This window comes from Nerophis ophidion, linkage group LG07 (genome assembly GCF_033978795.1).
Source record: "Nerophis ophidion isolate RoL-2023_Sa linkage group LG07, RoL_Noph_v1.0, whole genome shotgun sequence".
In the NCBI taxonomy this organism is placed as follows: domain Eukaryota; kingdom Metazoa; phylum Chordata; class Actinopteri; order Syngnathiformes; family Syngnathidae; genus Nerophis; species Nerophis ophidion.
This window is the reverse complement of record NC_084617.1, coordinates 73,908,850-73,931,620: the sequence shown is the minus strand read 5'-3', so window position 1 is coordinate 73,931,620 and position 22,771 is coordinate 73,908,850. Positions and strand designations below refer to the sequence as shown.

Below are 22,771 nucleotides of genomic sequence, written 5' to 3'. Positions count from 1 at the left end.
GAAGCGCCGAGAAATGCATTAAAATGACGCGAGCTGTCTGGTGTAGATAAACATGGGTGAGTATGCATCCAAGAAGATGTTTTGGACAACGGGAGGTGAAGTGGGAATTCAACAGGTTTTAGTCATGCCTTTTATAATTGCCCCGCAGCCCTACTATTTCCTGCACTACTTAGGCGTGTCTGTGTGTGTGTGTGTGTGTGTGTGTGTATTTTTATTTGCTCTGGCTCACATCCAGAACAATACACCCGTAAACCTCGGAGAAGAGTGGAGTATGTGTTCGTGTCAAAATGTACAGTTGACGATGGGAAGTTTCATTGAAATAATGTCTGCCGTTCCAGGGTCGTCCTGAACTGACCCCGACGGCCATCAAAGCAGGGAAGCTCCTCGCTCGCAGACTCGCCGGCCGGAGCACGGCGCTCATGAACTATGACAATGTGAGTCACACACATGCAGGTCTGTTACCTTTGCTCAAAGGCCTACTGAAATGAGACGTTCTTATTTAAACGGGGATAGCAGGTCCATTCTATGTGTCATACTTGATCATTTCGCGATATTGCCATATTTTTGCTGAAAGAATTTAGTAGAGAACATCCACGATAAAGTTCGCCACTTTTGGTGCTGATAAAAAAGCCTTGCCTGTACCGGAAGTAGCAGACGAACAGTTTAAGAAGAACATTTCTCAACTAGCTATTGCAAGGAATTTGGGGATTTCACCTTCTTTCAGAGAATCTGGAAAAATCACTGCACATAGCATCAAAAGCCCGTGACCTTGGAGCCCTCAGGCGGCACTGCATCCAAAAGAGACACCCTAATGTAAAGGATATCACCACATGGGCTCGGGAACACTTCAGAATGTCATGATCTGTGGTCTGCATCATGTTTTTGTTATGTTCTGTTAGTTTTTGGCTCCATTAGTTCCTGTTTTTGTGCACCCTTGTTTGTTTTAATTACCATGGTGACTTGTGATTTTCACCTGGGAACAGGTGGGTGCCTCTGGTGTTCGGGACGCGCACCTGTTTCCAATCAGGAGACATGATTTAAGCCCACCTATGCCAGTCAGTCGGCCTGGCGTCATTATTGGTTTCATGCCACAGTTTCCTGTTGAGCTATATCATAGTTATGTTAGTTGTTTCATGCCACAGCACGTCTTGTTTGTTCTGTGTCTATAGTTCATGCTAAGTGTAAGCGTCTATGTTTCCTGCGTTACGTTTTTTATCTTTAGCCTTTCGTGTGAACGGCACGCTTTCCTTTTGTTTTAGTTGCTGTCTTTTTTTTGATGTGTAAGATTAGTTAATTAATAGTCCGTTTGCATCCTGGGAGAACAAACCTTGCAGTAAGCTGCAAAAACCACGTTATGACACAGAAAACCACTGTCAGTAACAACAGTTGGTCGCTACATCTGTAAGTGCAAGTTAAAACTCTACTATGCAAAACGAAAGCCATTTATCAACAACACCCAGAGACGCTGGGCCCGAGCTCATCTAAGATGGACTGATGCAAAGTGGAAACGTGTTCTGTGGTCTGAAGAGTCCACATGTCAAGTTGTTTTTGGAAACTGTGGACGTTGTGTCCTCGGGAACAAAGAGGAAGCGAACCATCCGGATTGTTATAGGCGCAAAGTTGAAAAGCCAGCATCTGTGATGGTATGGGGGTGTATTAGTGCCCAAGGTATGGGTAACTTACACATCTGTGAAGGCACCATTAATGCTGAAAGGTACATACAGGTACATGGGGCGGCATGGCGAAGTGGGTGGAGCGGCCGTGCCAGAAACCTGAGGGTTGCAGGTTCGCTCCCCACCTATGGACATCAAAGTCGCTGCCGTTGTGTCCTTGGGCAGGACACTTTACCCTTTGCCCCCGGTGCCGCTCACACTGGTGAATGAATGATGGATGAATGATTGGTGGTGGTCGGAGGGGCCGTAGGCGCAAACTGGCAGCCACGCTTCCGTCAGTCTACCCCAGGGCAGCTGTGGCTACAAATGTAGCTTACCACCACCAGGTGTGAATGAATGATGGGTTCCCACTTCTCTGTGAGCGCTTTGAGTATCTAACAATAGAAAAGCGCGATATAAATCTAATCAATTATTATTATTATTATCATGGACGCCCCTGCTTATTACAGCAAGACAATGCCAAGCCACGTATAAAACCAGCGTGGCTTCATAGTAAAAGAGTGCAGGTACTAGACTGGCCTGCTTGTAATCCAGACTTGTCTCCCATTGAAAATGAAGCCCAAAATACCACAACATGGACCCCGGACTGTTGAACAACTTAAGCTGTACATCAAGCAAGAATGGGAAATAATTTAACTTGAAAAGCTTCAAAAATGTGTCTCCTCAGTTCCCAAAATTGCAAGAAAAAAAAAAAGTTTCTCAGTTGAACATTAAATATCTTGTCTTTGCAGTCTATTCCATTGAAGATAAGTTGAAAAGGTTTTACAAAACATTGTGGTCTGTTTTTATTTACGAATTACACAACGTGCCGACTTCACTGGTTTTGGGTTTGTGATTACTGTATTCCTTCCACTAATTTAAAGAAATGGTCTGAAAATATAGTGTGTGTTTTCAATGATTGACTATTATAGCGTTGACTAGTGACAAGTGCATCCACGTTGTTCTGTGTTTATTTCAGGTAGCAACAACAGTTTTCACCCCTCTGGAGTACGGCTGTGTGGGTCTGTCGGAGGAGGAGGCGGAACTCAAGCATGGCAAAGACAACATCGAGGTGAGCCAATAACTCTTACATGGTAAATAACGCTGATGTCGTCATTGTGTCATTTGGCATAATTAGGATTCAACTCAGCAGCAGCTCCTGTAGCACCAAGCACTGCGAGTAAGGTGTTGTCACTAAGCCAGGAAAGTAGCTCACCTGTGGTTACTCCTACAATAAAAATGTCACTACACCTTGGCTGATAGTCACGGCATGTAAATAGAGCTTTGTCTAGAGGCGATATAGCTGAATCCGCATTACCGTTACATTCTTAGCTATTTATATTGCATAGAAAATGGAAAGACTTGTGTTCTTGTCTCACTCAAGGATTGTGGATGATGAGCAGAATTTGAAAAAAGGGCAATTTTCTTTTAAGAAGCGGAGTTGGTATGTAATCTGCTGTACAAAAATGTAACAGCAAGCTACTTTCACAGACAATCTCATTATACTGTGTTTATGGGCAGAAGCATTAGAGATAACACCAAATGTATTTGTGGCAATCTAAATGTATTCATAACGGACCGCCACAAATAAATGAATGTATGAGAAACACTGTTAATACTGCTTGAGCCCCTGAAAACTAATAAAAAAGCATATTTAAAAAAATAAAATGTGTGTGTATATATATATATATATATATATATATATATATATATATATATGAAAACCTGAAAACTAATAAAAAGGACAATTAAAAAATATATATATATACTGTATATATGTATATATTTTTTTTTTTTAATTAGCCTTTTTATTAGTTAAAAAAAATGTATATATATATATATATATTATATTTGCCTTTTTATAAGTTTTCAGGGTCTCAAGCGGTAAATAAAAAAAAAAATATATATATATATACTGTATATATATATAGATATATATATATATACTGTATATATATATGTATATGTATATATATATATATATATATATATATATATATATATATATATATGTATATATAATAATGAAAACCTGAAAACTAATAAAAAGGAAAATTTTAAAAAATATATTTATATATATACTGTATATATGTATTTTTTATTTTTTTGTATACATATGTATATATATATGTATATGTATTCTATACTTGCCTTTTTATTAGTTTTCAGGGTCTCAAGCGGTAAATAAAAAAAATTAAAAAAAAAAATATATATATATAGTAATTTTTTATTTTATTTTTTATTTTTTTATTTTCATTTTTATTAGTTTTTAAGGGTTAGGGCAGTATTAACAGTGTTTCTCATACATTCATTTACTTGTGGTGGTCCGCTGTGAATACATTTAGACTGCTTTACCGCTGACGGTAGTTTTTTCTATATTTTTTTTGTAACATTTAAAACATGTGATTTTTCTATTTTCAGCCAAAGTAAAACAAAGAAAACAATCTGAAGTGGTCTTCATTTTTTTTTGTTCTAATGCGATTAATTTAATATTCTGGCCCGCGTGTGAACAGATTTTCCTCCATGTGGCCCCTGAGCTCAAGTGAGTTCGACGCCCTTGTTCTGGAATATATTTGACCTTATATTATTCCATAGTCAGGTTTCAACAAGGATTCAATGATTTGAAGGTGGCAGCCTCTGTGCTGTGTACCAATACAACACAGACATTGGTACTTGGTTTAGAATTGGTGGTTGTTTTCAAAATTTGTCCTAGATGCACGAGTAACACTTGCAAATATAGTCACATTCTGATTTCCTCAACCAACATAAGACAAGAGAACGTCCACTCAGCCCTAAAACACAGAGAGAAATGCATGAAGTACGGTGGAAAAAGGAACCAATGTGTGTTTTGTACTTGTGTGCCTGAGCAAGTGTGCCAGATGCTCGGCAACACCTGCACAAGACGGTGGATAAATGGTTTAGCAAGCCAGGGTGCGGTTCCTGGTTGTGATTGACAGGCGAGCGGGAGGCCTGATTGAGGTGTGTGTGAGGTGATGACAGATTGGCTTAGATCTTAGGAGGAGCTGCTGCAGCGACCCCTCCTACAGCTGCATGCTCCTCCAGACTTGTGTTGGCATGCTCACGCCTTCAATGAAACGCATTAAACACACGTCCTCCACCTGGAGTTGCAAATCTGACAACTTAATGGACAACTAGGATTTGTTTTCCAGTGTTACATTTTTTTTATTTCTTCCTACTGTTAAGATTAAGCTGGTGTTTATATTTTTATCTTGTTTTTGAGTTGTCACAATGACAATTTTTGCTGTATTTTGTAACCAGTGCCTACATTATTTGCACTAGATGAGATCTTAATCTGGCAGCACGGTGTGACAGTGGTTATTGCATGTGCCTCACAATACGAAGGTCCTGAGTAGTCCTGAGTTCAATCCCGGGCTCGGGATCTTTCTGTGTGGAGTTTGCATGTTCTCCCCGTGACTGCGTGGGTTCCTTCCGGGTACACCGGTTCCCTCCCACCGTCAAAAACATGTGCCTGGGAATAGGCCCCTCCCACCTCCAAAGACATACACCTGAGGATAGGCCCCTCCCCCCTCCAAAGACATACACCTGAAGATAGGCCCCTCCCCCCTCCAAAGACATACACCTGAAGATAGGCCCCTCCCACCTCCAAAGACATACACCTGAGGATAGGCCCCTCCCCCCTCCAAAGACATACACCTGAAGATAGGCTCCTCCCCCCTCCAAAGACATGCAGCTGGAGATAGGCCCCTCCCACCTCCAAGGACATACACCTGAGGATAGGCCCCTCCCACCTCCAAAGACATACACCTGAGGATAGGCCCCTCCCCCCTCCAAAGACATACACCTGAGGATAGGCCCCTCCCACCTCCAAAGACATACACCTGAAGATAGGCCCCTCCCACCTCCAAAGACATGCACCTGAGGATAGGCCTCTCCCCCCTCCAAAGACATGCAGCTGGAGAGAGGCCCCTCCCACCTCCAAAGACATACACCTGAGGATAGGCCCCTCCCACCTCCAAAGACATACGCCTGAGGATAGGCCCCTCGCCCCTCCAAAGACATGCAGCTGGAGATAGGCCCCTCCCACCTCCAAGGACATACACCTGAGGATAGGCCCCTCCCACCTCCAAAGACATACGCCTGAGGATAGGCCCCTCGCCCCTCCAAAGACATGCAGCTGGAGATAGGCCCCTCCCACCTCCAAGGACATACACCTGAGGATAGGCCCCTCCCCCCTCCAAAGACATGCAGCTGGAGATAGGCCCCTCCCACCTCCAAGGACATACACCTGAGGATAGGCCCCTCCCCCCTCCAAAGACATGCAGCTGGAGATAGGCCCCTCCCACCTCCAAGGACATACACCTGAGGATAGGCCCCTCCCCCCTCCAAAGACATGCAGCTGGAGATAGGCCCCTCCCACCTCCAAAGACATGCACCTGAGGATAGGCCCCTCCCCCTCCAAAGACATGCACCTGGAGATAGGCCCCTCCCACCTCCAAAGACATGCACCTGAGGATAGGCCCCTCCCCCTCCAAAGACATGCACCTGAGGATAGGCCCCTCCCCCTCCAAAGACATGCACCTGGAGATAGGTTGATTGGCAACACTAAATGATCCCTAGTGTGTGAATGTTGTCTGTCTATCTGTTTGCCCTGCGAATGCGATGAGGTGGCGACTTGTCCAGGGTGTAAGCTGCCTCCCGCCCGGATGCAGCTGAGATAGGCTCCAGCACCCCCCGCGACCTCAAAAGGGACAAGCGGTAGAAAATGGATGGATGGATGGAGATCTAAATCGTCCCTAGTGTGTGAATGTGAGTGTGAATGTTGTCTGTCTGTGTTGGCCCTGCGATGAGGTGGTGACTTGTCCAGGGTGTACCCCGCCTTTCCTCCCAAATGTAGCTGAGATAGTCACCAGCGCACCCCGCGACCCCAAAGGAAATAAGCGGTGGGAAAATGGATGGATGGATGGATATTTTTCGGCTATGTCACGATGCACAATATATATCTCCATATTTTGCCTTAGCCTTGAATGAACACTTGATGCATATAATCCCAGCAGTATGATGATTCTATGTTTTTTTTTTTGTTTTTTGTTTTTTTTTTCATGTAAAAGGGACGTTTTTGTCATGAAAAAGGGAGTTTTTTGTAGTTGGTGCACTAATTGTAAGTGTATATTGTGTTTATTATGTTGATTTAATGAAAAAATTTAAAAAATTATATATATATATATATATATATATATATATATATATATATATATATATATATATATGTAGGTGTGGGAAAAATCACAGGACTACTTCATCTCTACAGAACTGTTTCGTGAGGGGTTCCCTCAATCATCAGGAGATTTCCTGATGATTGAGGGAACCCCTCATGAAACAGTTCTGTAGAGATGAAGTAGTCCTGTGATTTTTCCCTCAATCATCAGGAGATTTCCTGATGATTGAGGGAACCCCTCATGAAACAGTTCTGTAGAGATGAAGTAGTCTTGTGATTTTTCCCACACCTACATATTGCGCTCTACCACGGTATCGAGCACTATTCTCTGGATAATCCAATCAAGACTTATATATATATATTTTTTTTTTTTAATAAAAATGAATAAAAGATTATTCTGCGGCCCGGTACCAATCGGGACACGGCCCGGTGGTTGGGGACCACTGTCTTAACAGACACTGGTTTATGTTTTGAAAGTGCAGGAGTGTAGGGTACATGGCCTCAGCTCAAATGTCTGAAAGGTTTGGAACCACTGGGCCACTGTAGGTCATTCCATGGATCTTAATGTTGATCCTTAAGCCAATACATCGCTTTTGCCGTATATTTTAGTGTATTGTCATGTTGGCAGACACATTTACGACTCATCTTCAGTGTTCTGACCGAGGCCTTGAAGGTTCTCATGTCGGAAAAAAGTGGCCAGCTCCATATTTTCATCCATTTTTGGTCACAGCTGGTGTGGTGTTATTATTTTTGTTCAGCATATCTGGCCCTTACATCTAGCTCCACGACATCCTGCAAAAGGTCGGCTGCACAACAACCTACCATGCTGTAATAACAGTTTGTCAATTTTTCTGTTTTTGCAGGTTTTCCACGCTTTCTACAAGCCACTAGAATTCACCGTCGCCGAGCGTGATGCCAGCCAGTGTTACTTAAAGGTTGGATTAAATTGCTTAAAATGTATTTCAAAATATTTACAGGAGGTGTTCAATCTACATTCGCAATGTTTGTTGAGTTTCAATGTAAGTCGGAATTTATAGTTAAACTAGATGAGGCAGTTCCTGACCGTGTGACCGCTCCAATGCTGAAGTTGAACTGAAATCATGTAATTTTTTTATTTTTTATTGTTGAAGTACAACATACAATTCCTAGACAGGCTGAATATTTTGAAACCGTTTGAATCAGATGAAAAATGTGGGAGTTGTGGAACTTAGAAGAAAGTCCCATTGATTTCAATGGGAATTTCCCCGAAATGTGGGAATTTTGGGAAAAACCTGCAAACAACTTAAATGGTCTGAATAAATTGAAATGGTTGGTGTTGGAATTGTTCAAATCGGTCAAGAAATGTTGAAGTAGTAACATGTTTGTGGAGTGGGGCGTAGATGGCCCAGGTGGGCCTTGTTATCTAATCACCTGTCGCCTTTGTTAGCAGCACCTGGGATGAGACTCATTGTTGGAGCTGGAGTGAGAGGCGGAGAGACACGGACAAGAAAAAGACAGTTTACTGGAAAGCAAATTTATGAAAATAAATCAGTGTTGTGCCCCTGATCCGGGCTCTCGTGGCAATAGTTGGTGGTCTGAGGAAACCACTGGAGGACAACCTCCACAATGTTGAATTGTGACATGGTGTTACGGAATTCCTGTATTAACTGTTTACTTTTAAGACAATAACCTCCAGATCAACTCCAGATTATAAATTGTATTATTGTTATGTTTTTTGTTTGTTTGTTTTAGGCCCTTTTTAAAACAATTTTTTTTTAAAAACAGCTTACTTTTTTACATAGCAAACACAAAATAGGCAACATTTTCCCCAAAGAATATATCAAAGTGGAATATTTAATGTGACTTTATTGGAGCCTTGAATAGGTCAATAATTCATAATGTCATTGATTGTGATTCATTATTATTTTTTTAAAGAAAGAAATGGCCTGCATGGCAGCTTTGTGTTATTAGAGTCAACATTGCATCATTTCTTGTTACACTTTTTATGTTTTTTTGTTTTTTTTTAATACTATTTTTACAATGTGCCGTGGGGCCATTAAAAAATGACCTGTGGTCCGAACTGTGGACACCCCTGATATAAGTAAACTTTGATTGATTGATTGATTGATTGAGGGGTACGTAAATTGAGGTTCCACTCTCGTCAGCTTCAAAAGCCTTCAGTTATTATTCTGACAAATCTTATTACAATCAGTTTATATAAGTAAACTTGGATTGATTGATTGATTGAGGGGTTCGTAAATTGAGGTTCCACTGTCATCAGCTTCAAGAGCCTCCAGAGTCATCAATTCTGACAAATCCTAATGACCTGGCAGACTGACCACTATCATATCCTGAAGTATTTTCCACCCTCTCAGGTAATATGTGAGCGGGCTGGCGTCCAGAAAATCCTGGGTCTGCACTTTACTGGTTTGAATGCCGGAGAGGTGACGCAGGGCTTTGCCATGGGCTTCCAGTAAGTAGTCCTCTGCTACTGGTTTCTATCATGTGACCAGGCTGCAGAAATCTACCTCAACCCTGTGCGTCTTAGGTGTGGGGCGACATATTCACACCTGTCGGAGACCGTGGGCATCCACCCGACCTGTGCCGAGGAGCTGACCAAGGTCAACGTCACAAAACGATCCGGATTGGATGCCACAGTCACCGGATGCTGAGGTTAAGTTCCCTCGGTCTTGGAACGCTGAGCACACGAGGTAACAAGTCGGGTCCAAGTAATCTAGGTTTAATCCGCTCTCTCTTTTTTACTCGTCTCCTCTCCATCATGCTGTGCCACTCACTCAGGGTATCACCTGTTACCCAGGTGACTAGGAATGGGATTTTATTTGATAAACGAGACAAGCGGTCACAGGTTGATTGGCAACACTAAATTGGCTTTAGTGTGCGAATGTGAGTGTGAATGTTGTCTGTCTATCTGTGTTGGCCCTATATCAGCCCGAATGCGGTTGAGATAGGCTCCAGCACCCCCTAGAAGGGACAAGCGGTAGAAAATGGATGGATGGATGCACATGCGTTCTGTCCATTCAGTTTCTTAAAGTAAAATGGTCAATGGGTTATACTTGTATAGCGATTTTCTACCTTCAAAGCTCTTTGACACTATTTCCACGTTCACCCATTCACACACTGATGGCGGGAGCTGCCATACCACGCCCTTTGATGGATTGATTGATTGATTGATTGATTGATTGATTGATTGATTGATTGAAACTTGTATTAGTAGATTGCACAGTACAGTACATATTCCGTACAGTTGACCACTAAACGGTAACACCCGAATAAGTTTTTCAACTTTTTTAAGACGGGGTCGGGCATCACGGTGGAAGAGGGGTTGGTTTCATGTGCCTCACAATACGAAGGTCCTGAGCAGTCCTGGGTTCAATCCTGGGCTCGGGATCTTTCTGTGTGGAGTTTGCATGTTCTCCCCGTGACTGCGTGGGTTCCCTCCGGGTACTCCGGCTTCCTCCCACCTCCAAAGACATGCACCTGGGGATAGGCCCCTCCCATGTCAAAAGACATGCACCTGGGGATAGGCCCCTCCCACCTCCAAAGACATGCACCTGGGGATAGGCCCCTCCCACCTCCAAAGACATGAACCTGGGGATAAGTTGATTGGCAACACTAAATGGTCCCTAGTGTGTGAATGTTGTCTGTCTTTATGTGTTAGCCCTGTAATGAGGTGGCGACTTGTCCAGGGTGTACGCCGCCTTCCGCCCGAATGCAGCTGAGATAAGCTCTAGCCACCCCAAACGGAACAAGCAATAGAAAATGGATTAACGGATGGATAAGTCGGGGTCCACGTTAGTCAATTCGTGCTAACCACGACCCATCAGTAGCAAGGGTGAAGTGTCTTGCTCAAGGGCACAACAGACGAGGTTGGTAGAAGGTGGGGATCGAACAAGGAAACCTCAGGTTGCTGACGCCACGCCGTCCCTAAGTAGACCCAAGTAGACTCTAAATTGTTTCGGTCTTTTGGAAGCATGTGCTTACGAATCAGAATTTAAAGCCTGAAGTGCGCAAGAACGAACGAACAAACGAACGAATGAACGAATGGACGGACGAAGGAAGGAAGGAAGGAAGGAAAATTGATTCCTTCAAGAGAGTTCCATAAGGAAAAATAAAATTCCAGCGATGAGGTGGCGACTTGTCCAGGGTGTACCTCGCCTTCCGCCCGAATGCGGCTGAGATAGGCTCCAGCGACCTCAAACGGAACAAGCAGTAGAAAATGGATGGACGGATGGATAAGTCGGGGTCCACATTAGTCAATTAGTGGTAACCACGAGCCATCAGTAGCAGGGGTGAAGTGTCTTGCTCAAGGGCGGAACGGAGGAGACGAGGTTGGTAGAAGGTGGGGATCGGACAAGGAAACCTCAGGTTGCTGGCGCCACGCCGTCCCTAAGTAGACCCAAGTAGACTCTAAATTGTTTCGGTCTTTTGGAAGAATGTGCTTACGAATCAGAATTTAAAGCCTAAAGTGCGCAAGAACGAATAAACGAACGAACGAACGAAGGAAGGAACGAAAAGTGATTCCTTCAAGAGAGTTCCATAAGGAAAAATAAAATTCCAGCGATGAGGTGGCGACTTGTCCAGGGTGTACCTCACCTTCCGCCCGAATGCGGCTGAGATAGGCTCCAGCGACCTCAAACGGAACAAGCAGTAGAAAATGGATAGACGGATGGATAAGTCGGGGTCTACGTTAGTCAGTTTGTGGTAACCACGAGCCATCAGTAGCAAGGGTGAAGTGTCTTGCTCAAGGACAGAACGGAGGAGACGAGGTTGGTAGAAGGTGGGGATCGGACAAGGAAACCTCAGGTTGCTGGCGCCACGCCGTCCCTAATTAAACCCAAGTAGAATCGAAATTGTTTTGGTCTTTTGGAAGAATGTGCTTACGATTTAGAATTTAAAGCCTAAAGTGCGCAAGAACGAACGAACAAACGAACGAACAAACGAATGAACGAATGGACGGACGAAGGAAGGAAGGGAGGAAGGAAGGAAGGAAGGAAGGAAGGAACGAAAATTGATTCCTTCAAGATAGTTCCATAAGGAAAAATAAAATTCCAGCGATGAGGTGGCGACTTGTCCATGGTGTACCCCGCCTTCTGCCCGAATGCAGCTGAGATAGGCTCCAGCGACCCCAAACTGAACAAGCAGTAGAAAATGGATGGACGGATGGATAAGTCGGGGTCCACTTTAATCAATTCGTACTAACCACGACCCATCAGTAGCAAGGGTGAAGTGTCTTGCTCAAGGGCACAACAGACGAGGTTGGTAGAAGGTGGGGATCGAACAAGGACACCTCAGGTTGCTGGCGCCACGCCGTCCCTAAGTAGACCCAAGTAGACTCTAAATTGTTTCGGTCTTTTGGAAGAATGTGCTTACGAATCAGAATTTAAAGCCTAAAGTGCGCAAGAACGAACAAACGAATGGACGGACGAAGGAAGGAAGGAAGGAAGGAACGAAAATTGATTCCTTCAAGATAGTTCCATAAGGAAAAATAAAATTCCAGCGATGAGGTGGCGACTTGTCCATGGTGTACCCCGCCTTCTGCCCGAATGCAGCTGAGATAGGCTCCAGCGACCTCAAACGGAACAAGCGGTAGAAAATGGATAGACGGATGGATAAGGCGGGGTCCACGTTAGTAAGTTCGTGGTAACCACGACCCATCAGTAGCAAGGGTGAAGTGTCTTGCTCAAGGGCAGAACGGAGGAGACGAGGTTGGTAGAAGGTCGGGATCGGACAAGGAAACCTCAGGTTGCTGACGCCACGCCGTCCCTAAGTAGACCCAAGTAGACTCTAAATTGTTTCGGTCTTTTGGAAGAATGTGCTCACGAATCAGAATTTAAAGCCTAAAGTGCGCAAGAACGAACAAACGAATGAACGAATGAACGAACGGACGGACGAAGGAAGGAAGGAAGGAAGGAAAATTGATTCCTTCAAGAGAGTTCCATAAGGAAAAATAAAATTCCAGCGATGAGGTGGCGACTTGTCCAGGGTGTACCTCGCCTTCCGCCCGAATGCGGCTGAGATAGGCTCCAGCGACCTCAAACGGAACAAGCAGTAGAAAATGGATAGACGGATGGATAAGTCGGGGTCCACGTTAGTCAGTTTGTGGTAACCACGAGCCATCAGTAGCAAGGGTGAAGTGTCTTGCTCAAGGACAGAACGGAGGGGACGAGGTTGGTAGAAGGTGGGGATCGAACAAGGACACCTCAGGTTGCTGGCGCCACGCCGTCCCTAAGTAGACCCAAGTAGACTCTAAATTGTTTCGGTCTTTTGGAAGCATGTGCTTACGAATCAGAATTTAAAGCCTGAAGTGCGCAAGAACGAACGAACAAACGAACGAATGAACGAATGGACGGACGAAGGAAGGAAGGAAGGAAGGAAGGAAGGAAGGAAGGAAGGAAGGAAGGAAGGAAAATTGATTCCTTCAAGATAGTTCCATAAGGAAAAATAAAATTCCAGCGATGAGGTGGCGACTTGTCCAGGGTGTACGCCGCCTTCCGCCCGAATGCAGCTGAGATAAGCTCCAGCGACCCTAAACAAAACAAGCAATAGAAAATGGATGGACGGATGGATAAGTCGGGGTCCACGTTAGTCAATTCGTGGTAACCACAAGCCATCAGTAGCAAGGGTGAAGTGTCTTGCTCAAGGGCACAACAGACGAGGTTGGTAGAAGGTGGGGATCGAACAAGGAAACCTCAGGTTGCTGGCGCCACGCCGTCCCTAAGTAGACCCAAGTAGACTCTAAATTGTTTCGGTCTTTTGGAAGAATGTGCTTACGAATCAGAATTTAAAGCCTAAAGTGCGCAAGAACGAACGAACGAACGAACGAACGAACGAACGAACGAACGAACGAACGAACGAACGAACGAACGAACGAACGAACGAACGAACGAACGAACGAACGAACGAACGAACGAACGAACGAACGAACGAACGAACGAACGAACGAACGAACGAACGAACGAACGAACGAACGAACGAACGAACGAACGAACGAACGAACGAACGAACGAACGAACGAACGAACGAACGAACGAACGAACGAACGAACGAACGAACGAACGAACGAACGAACGAACGAACGAACGAACGAACGAACGAACGAACGAACGAACGAACGAACGAACGAACGAACGAACGAACGAACGAACGAACGAACGAACGAACGAACGAACGAACGAACGAACGAACGAACGAACGAACGAACGAACGAACGAACGAACGAACGAACGAACGAACGAACGAACGAACGAACGAACGAACGAACGAACGAACGAACGAACGAACGAACGAACGAACGAACGAACGAACGAACGAACGAACGAACGAACGAACGAACGAACGAACGAACGAACGAACGAACGAACGAACGAACGAACGAACGAACGAACGAACGAACGAACGAACGAACGAACGAACGAACGAACGAACGAACGAACGAACGAACGAACGAACGAACGAACGAACGAACGAACGAACGAACGAACGAACGAACGAACGAACGAACGAACGAACGAACGAACGAACGAACGAACGAACGAACGAACGAACGAACGAACGAACGAACGAACGAACGAACGAACGAACGAACGAACGAACGAACGAACGAACGAACGAACGAACGAACGAACGAACGAACGAACGAACGAACGAACGAACGAACGAACGAACGAACGAACGAACGAACGAACGGTGATTCCTTCAAGAGAGTTCCATAAGGAAAAATTAAATTCCAGCAGCAGTGTACAGAATTGAGATCAAATTTAAAAAGTAAATAATGGGGGTATAAATAGAAACAAAATAGAAAAATATTACAATAAACAGCAACAATGGGAATACAAATATAACAGTAAAATAAGAATACTACAAGAGAAACTAGGCATGTTATGAAAAAGTATTGCACTGTTATTGTTTTGCATCCCCTGTCATCCTAGTAAGCCCCCCCCCCCTCCGCCCCAGAGAGTCCAGTACAGTCTAATGGCGTGTGGGACAAAGGAGTTTTTGAGTCTGTTAGTCCTGCACTTGGGACGAAGCAGTCGTAGCACAGAGCATGTTCTCTAGTTTGTTCTGAAAATATATCCTACAAATATTGTCGTTGCTGGGGCTGTACTTCCTGTCCATTAGTCTTGAAGGTGACACATACCACGGCTCTCTCCCCCCACCCTTCCCCACCCTCCATGACACTGATGGATGGCCTCGGGCCCTGTCCCATTTCCCATGGACGGACACAAACAGTCGCCCGTTGTCGGTCAGTCCTCTGGGCAAGACCTCGCCAGGGAGACTCTGAGGGTCTAGAAAAGCTCCGGCCTTACCTAACCTTTGATTGTGACGTCGGAACGTCTCCAAGGAGACTCTGAGGGTCTAGAAAAGGTCCAGCCTTACCTAGCCTTTGATTGTGACGTCCGAACGTCGCCAGGGAGACTCTGAGGGTCTAGAAAAGGTCCAGCCTTACCTAGTCTTTGATTGTGACGTCGGAACGTCGCCAGGGAGACTCTGAGGGTCTAGAAAAGGTCCAGCCTTACCTAGACTTTGATTCTGACTAAATGTCTGGCAGAACATGGAGCAGCAGAGCAGAGTGATAAACATCTGCAGGCTGAACATACTCTGCATCAATGCACCAGCAACTCTGCATTACTCCGTCTCGCCCAAAGGTGGCATTGTTGCCTGTCTGTTCTAATGTTTTGAGGGGATAAATGTGTGTTGGCTTCAATGTAATCATTTTATACTCATATCCTCACAAGTTGGGTTGTGTATTTGCATGGATGCAAGGCTTGTGCTGAGGAGTCATCGCCCCTTTTAAAGATAAGCTAAATGGTATATATCAGGGGTCGGCAACCCAATATGTTGAAAGAGCCATATTGGACCAAAAATACAAAAAAAAAGTAATCCGCAAAAAGTTCAAAGCCGTATGTAAGGCAACACATTAAGTAAGTATCTCAAAGGTAAATGGTAAATGGGTAATACTTGTATAGCGCTTTTCTACCTTCAAGGTACTGAAAGTGCTTTGACACTATTTCCACATTCACACACTGATGGCCCTAACCACAACCCATCAGGGGCAAGGGTGAAGTGTCTTGCTCAAGGACACAACAGACGTGACGAGGTTGGTAGAAGGTGGGGATTGAACCAGAAAACCTCAGGTTGCTGTGCACAGCCACTCTCCCAACTGCGCCGATGAAACCTGCTCCAGAGCGGGTTTGATAATTCCTGGAAATGACTGCCTTAAAACTGCCAAAGGTATAGAATGACTCTAATGGATTTATTAGGATATTTGCAAGCTGGGTAATGTTTGCTGTGGTCTGGAACAACATGGCACACAATAAGAAATGCAGCACTACCATGAATTGATTAACGTGGACCCCAACTTAAACAAGTTGAAAAACCTATTGGGGTGTTACCATTTAGTGGTCAATTGTACGGAATATGTACTGTACTGTGCAATCTACTAATAAAAGTATCAATCAATCAATCAATCAACGGATAAAGTTTCATGAAATCTGCAAATATAAATTAAATACCGTATTTTTCGGAGTATAAGTCGCTCCAAAGTATGAGTCGCACCTGCCGAAAATGCATAATAAAGAAGGGAACAAACATATATACAGTGGGGCAAAAAAGTATTTAGTCAGCGATTGTGCAAGTTCTCCCACTTCAAATGATGACAGAGGTCTGTAATTTTCATCATAGGTACACTTCAACTGTGAGAGACAGAATGTGAAAAAAAATCCAGGAATTTTAAAGGGAATTTTAAAGAATTAATTTGTAAATTATGGTGGAAAATAAGTATTTGGTCAACCATTCAAAGCTCTCCCTGATGGAAGGAGGTTTTGGCTCAAAATCTCACGATACATGGCCCCATTCATTCTTTCCTTAACACGGATCAATCGTCCTTAGCAGAAAAACAGCCCCAAAGCATGATGTTTCCACCCCCATGCTTCACAGTAGGTTTGGTGTTCTTGGGATGCAAGAACACGACGAGTTGAGTTTATACCAAAATGGATACATGGATGATACAGCAGAGGATTGGGAGAATGTCATGTGGTCAGATGAAACCAAAATAGAACTTTTTGGTATAAACTCAACTTGTGTTTGGAGGAAGAAGAATACTGAGTTGCATCCCAAGAACACCATACCTACTGTGAAGCATGGGGGTGGAAACATCATGCTTTGGGGCTGTTTTTCTGCTAAGGAGACAGGACGATTGATCCGTGTTAAGGAAAGAATGAATGGGGCCATGTATCGTGAGATTTGGAGCCAAAACCTCCTTCCATCAGTGAGAGCTTTGAATGGTTGACCAAATACTTATTTTCCACCATAATTTACAAATAAATTATTTAAAATTCCTACAATGTGAATTCCTGGATTTTTTTTTCACATTCTGTCTCTCACAGTTGAAGTGTACCTATGATGAAAATTACAGACCTCTGTCAATCAATCAATGTTTATTTATATAGCCCCAAATCACAAATGTCTCAAAGGACTACACAAATCATTACGACTACAACATCCTCGGAAGAACCCACAAAAGGGCAAGGAAAACTCACACCCAGTGGGCAGGGAGAATTCACATCCAGTGGGACGCCAGTGACAATGCTGACTATGAGAAACCTTGGAGAGGACCTCAGATGTGGGCACCCCCCCCCCCTGTCATCATTTTAAGTGGGAGAACTTGCACAATCGGTGGCTGACTAAATACTTTTTTGCCCCACTGTACGTATACAACTTTCTCCGTCACTGCCACAGAAATATGTTTAATGCAACTCCTTCTTTGTCTCATTTTGTCCACCAAACGTTTTATACTGTGCGTGAATGCACCAACGTGAGTTTTGTTGATGTTACTGATTTGCGTAGAATGCTAAAAATCCATGCTAACTGAGCCCCGGTATATATGAATAAAGCCCAAATAGCAGATAAAAGTGTTCTGAACGAGCGAGTGTGAGGTTCTAGACGAGGAGGGGATCTCTAATGGAGGCTGATGGGTGTCGTTTATTTTTACGCGATGTCTAATCTGCCCCGGGTCTGATTAATGAGCGTGATGAGAGGAGTGACAGCGTGCCTGGAGAAGGAAAGAGCAAAAAAAAAAAAAAAAAAAAGGAGAGCGAGAGAGAGCGGGCTACCTGGTTTGTTTGGACCTGGTCCGGGAGCAAGAGAGCTGAGTTTCAGCTGGGTTGGTGAGGGATGCGTTGGGGGTTGGGGGTCGGGGGGGGGGGGGGGGGGTTCCTGTGTGCTCTGTTCCGAACCGAGGTGCTGACTGAAGGACCCTGACCCCCGCTCAGCGGGAACAGCTTGACTCTATCACTTTGAGTACCGAGGGCTCACAACAGGGGCCGAGTGGGTTTTGGCCCGCCGGACTAAGCGGGTAATTGAGTCCCTATCCCCCTGCCCTTTACAAGCACATGTGAGACCCTGCGAGGGCGCGAGGAGGGAAGTCATTCTCTTCTCAGGGTAAATGTAATGTCTGTTTGCTTTTGCTCTCCGCTTCCCCTCCGCCGGCCTTTGCAAGAACGTGCGATGCAACTCACGCGGCTTTGAATAATTCATGTGTTTTAATTTGGGGGATTATTCGATGATGAGTCCGGGGCATCTTATAACTCGAGCAGGGAGCCTCCTCTGAGCGGCACGGGGGATCAGGGTTCAACTTTCATAGCCAGCTAATGATGACCTGCACTAAAACCCAAAAGCGGGGCGTGCAGGGCTGATGTCTCCTGGCTTAAGATGTCACACACCTTGTTATTTATGTATATTAATATTTATGTATGTTCACTATGGATGCATATTGTCCATATTAAATTTGGGGTTTCGTCCCATTGCTTGTCTGGCAAATTATTTTGGCGTAGGGTAAGGGATGCGGGTGGAAGTCTCCCTTATTTTCCAGAAAATGTGCCTTATTTACACATTTTTATAGGTATAAACACAGCAGTATTTATTCAGCATTTAAAAAAAGGAAAGCACAACTAAAAAACAAGTACCGTATTTCCTTGAATTGCCGCCATGTATATAGAAATTCCACCGGGTCAAACTCGTCACGTCACGAGTGACACTTCACCTGTCATCATTTTCAAAATGGAGGAGGCTGATTTCAATCATTTGAAATCGCATAAAGCAGGGGTGTCAAACTCAAATACAGAGTGGGTCAAAATTTAAAACTGAACGAAGCCGCGGGCCGAGGTTGAACAAATGAATCCTTTAATAGGGACCCAAACAAGTTTTGCATTGAATATTGACCAAGCAAGGCTTGTATAACTTTATAGTGACATGCAAAACCGAGTTTTAAATAATAATAATTAAAAAACATCAATGGCATATCAAATAAAATAAAAATACAAATTGAATGCCTCTTTTCGGCGGGGGGTTTGAGTTGGGTCCCGGAAGAGTTAGTGATGCAAGGGGTTCTGGGTATTTGTTTGGTTGCGTTTATGTTGTGTTACGGTGCGGATGTTCTCCCGAAATGTGTTTGTCATTTTTGTTTTGGTGTGGGTTCACATATTTGTAACAGTGTTAAAGTTGTTTATACGGCCACCCTCAGTGTGACCTGTATGGCTGTTGACCACCAAGTATGCCTTGCATACACTTGTGTGTGTGTATGAGACGCATATATTATGTGAATGGGCCGTGACGCTGTTTGTATAGAGGAAAAGCGGACGTGGCGACATGTAGAGAACGCCAAAGGCAGTGCTTTTATGCCCCCCCCCCCCAATATTATTGTCCGGGTGGAAATCGGGAGAAATTCGAGAGGGGCACTGAACTTCGGGAGTCTCCCGGGAAAATCGGGTGGGGTTGACGAGTATGAGTATAAGTGGTGAATGCGGTGTTACAGCGGCGGGCCAGTTCTAATGTTAATTGGATATTGCCTCAAGGGCCAAATGAAATTACATGGTTGGCCAAAGTTGGCCCGCGGGCCAGAGTTTGACACCCATGGCATAAAGTGAAGAAGATTAAGAGCTATTCAGTAGGATTTAAGGTCCAAGCTATGGAATATGCTAAAAAGAACAGTAAGCAGCTATGTTTTATTAATATACCGTAGCTGCGTGTGTCAAATATGAGTCATTAAATGACTCCCGCCTCCTGGTGGTAGAGGGCGCTAGTGATCCTTCTTGCGACTACTCGGCTGCAGAAGAAGTGACAACAAGCAGCGATCGTTTATTTTTTCCTCTCGCTTGCACTTTTAACATGGAGGATTACATATCTAAAATAAAACGGTTTTTTAAACTGGACTTTCAATCGAAGCAGGAGGTAATAAAGGAAGATCTCCATCGAGACAGAGAGACTTTTAAAACTGAAGAAAGATAAGGAAGACTTCTATAAACAAGTTATCGATGCTTTTGATCAGAAGGAGCTGCGCATGGACTTCATTTATAAGTAAAAGCAAGACCATAATAAAGTTTTTTTTAATTAAATGTGCTTTTCATGATGGTATCCTTACATCACACTCAAATTTATAAGCGCAGGCCTAAATTTACCGCATGCCTTTGGTAAGCGCCGGAGTTAGAAGAGGTTTTAAAATAATTTGCGCATGCTTGCCTTTACTGCATGCCTTTGGTAAGTGCCGGAGTGAGAAGATGTTTTAAAATAATTATCGCCCCGGCGGCAATTTAAGGAAATGCGTTATACACCAAGCTTAATTTGTTCTGTGACGAAGCTCTTAACCACAAAACCCAAAACCAGTGAAGTTGTCACGTTGTGTAAATGGTTAATAAAAACAGAACAAAATTATTTGCAAATCCTTTTCAACCTATTTTCAATTGAACAGACTGCAAAGAAAAGATACTTAACGTTCGAACTGGTAAACTTTATTTTTTTGCAAATATTAGCTCATTTGAAATTGGATGCCTGCAACATGTTTCAAAGAAGCTGTCACAAGTGGCAAAAAAGACTGAGAAAGTTGAGGAATGCTCATCAAACACTTATGTGGAACATCCCACAGGTGAACAGGCTAATTGGGAACAGGTGGGTGCCATGATTGGGTGTAAAAGCTGCTTCCATGAAATGCTAAGTCGTTCACAAACAAGGATGGGGCGAGGGCTCGCCACTTTGTCAACAAATGCCTGAGCAAATTGTTTAAGAACAACATTTGTCAAGCAGCTAATGCAAGGAATTTAGGGATGTCACCATCTACGGTCTGTAATATCATCAAAAGGTTCAGGGAATCTGGAGAAAGCACCGCACATAAGCGATGATATTACGGACCTTGGATCTCTCAGGCGGCACTGCATTAAAAAGCGACATCAGTGTGTAAAGGATATCACCACATGGGCTCAGGAACACTTCAGAAAACCACTGTCAGTAACTATAGTCGGTCGCTACATCTGTAAGTGCAAATTAAAGCTCTACTATGCAAAGCGAAAGCCATATATCAACAACACCCAGGAACGCCGCCTGCTACGTTGAGCCCGAGCTCATCTAAGATGGACTGATGCAAAGTGGAAAAGTGTTCTGTGGTCTGACGAGTCCACATTTCAAATTTTTGGGGGAAACTGTGGACATTGTGTCCTCTGGACTAAAGAGGAAAAGAACCATCCGGATTGTTCTCGGCGCCATTTTGAAAAGCCAGCATCTGTGTTGGTATGAGGGTGTATTAGTGCCCAAGACATGGGTAACTTACACACCTGTGAAGGCACCATTAATGCTGAAAGGTACATACAGGTTTTGGAACAACATATGTTGCTTGGTTACCATGGACATGAGCCATATTGGACCAAAAATACAAAAAACTAATCTTTCTGGAGCCGCAAAAAAAATCAAAGTCTTTCATACAGTCGTGGCCAAAAGTTTACATATACATGGACAAAGACCTTCTGGAGGAAAGTTTTGCGATCAGATGAAACAAAACGTTAGCTGTTTGGCTACAATACCCAGCAATATGTTTGGAAGAGAAAAGGTGAGGCCTATAGTCCCAGGAACACCAACCCTACCGTCAAGCATGGTGGTGGTAGTATTATGCTCTGGGCCTGTTTTGCTGGCAATGGAACTGGTGCTTTACAGGGAGTAAATGAGACAATGAAAAAGGAGGATTACCTCCAAATTCTTCAGGACAAGCTAAGATCATGAGCCCGGAGGTTTGGTCTGGGACACAGTTGGGTGTGACCCCGAATACACGTCAAAAGTAGTAAAGGAATGGCTAAATCAGGCGAGAATTAAGGTGTTAGAACAGCCTTCCCAAAGATTTAAACGTGTGGACAATGCTGAAGAAACAAGTCCATATCAGAAAACCAACAAAACAAGCGAATTTGCACCAATTTTGTCAAGAGGAGTGGTCGAAAATTCGAACGAAAAGCTTGTGGATGGCTACCAAAAGCACCTTATTGTGGTGTAAGCAAATATTAACATTGCTGTATGTATACTTTTGACCCAGCACATTTTCAGTAGAGCCATAATAAATTCATGAAAGAACCAAACTTCATGAACATTTTTTTGTGACCAACAGTCACTCTATCACAAAAAAATAAGGGTTGTAGAAATGATTGGAAACTCCAGACAGCCATGACATTAAGTTCTTTACAAGTGTATGTAAACTTTTGACCAGGACTGAATATTTCATGGAATTGAACTGCTCACCTCAAGATGCAAATGTTGACTAAGGACCGAGAGAGCCAGGCCAGAGAAAACCTTGATGAATTCCAACTGAAATCTTTCCAGCGTATGAACTAACAATAGATGTTTCTGGCAAAGAGGGGCTTTCCAAAATTAAATGCTTTAGTTTCGAGCAGTCTTGGGGAAATTAAGGACAGGGGGCCACATGCGGCCCGTTGAGCTTTTCAATTTGGTTTTCTGAAGTGTTCCTGAGCCCGTGTGGTGATATCCTTTAGAGTATAGGTTTCAAACTCTGGCCCGCCGTGTAATTTAATTTGGCCCTTGAAGCAATATCAATTTAGCATTAGAGCTTCCCCGCCGCTGTAACACCGCATTCACCGCTAATACTCATACTTGC

The 22,771-nt window shown here is 43.9% G+C and overlaps 1 protein-coding gene across 1 annotated transcript in view; it reads left to right on the top strand.

Annotated features, from left to right (window-relative positions):
• The window catches only part of txnrd2.2 (thioredoxin reductase 2, tandem duplicate 2), a 69,262-nt gene extending 55,481 nt beyond the window's left edge, over positions 1–13,781 (top strand). The window contains exons 13-17 of the mRNA XM_061907091.1: positions 339–434; positions 2,632–2,724; positions 7,713–7,784; positions 9,204–9,301; positions 9,377–13,781. Of these exons, the coding sequence (XP_061763075.1) occupies positions 339–434; positions 2,632–2,724; positions 7,713–7,784; positions 9,204–9,301; positions 9,377–9,500 (483 nt within the window). The 3' untranslated portion in view covers positions 9,501–13,781. The remainder of the gene's footprint in view (positions 1–338; positions 435–2,631; positions 2,725–7,712; positions 7,785–9,203; positions 9,302–9,376) is intronic.
• The last annotated feature ends 8,990 nt before the right edge of the window (positions 13,782–22,771 follow it).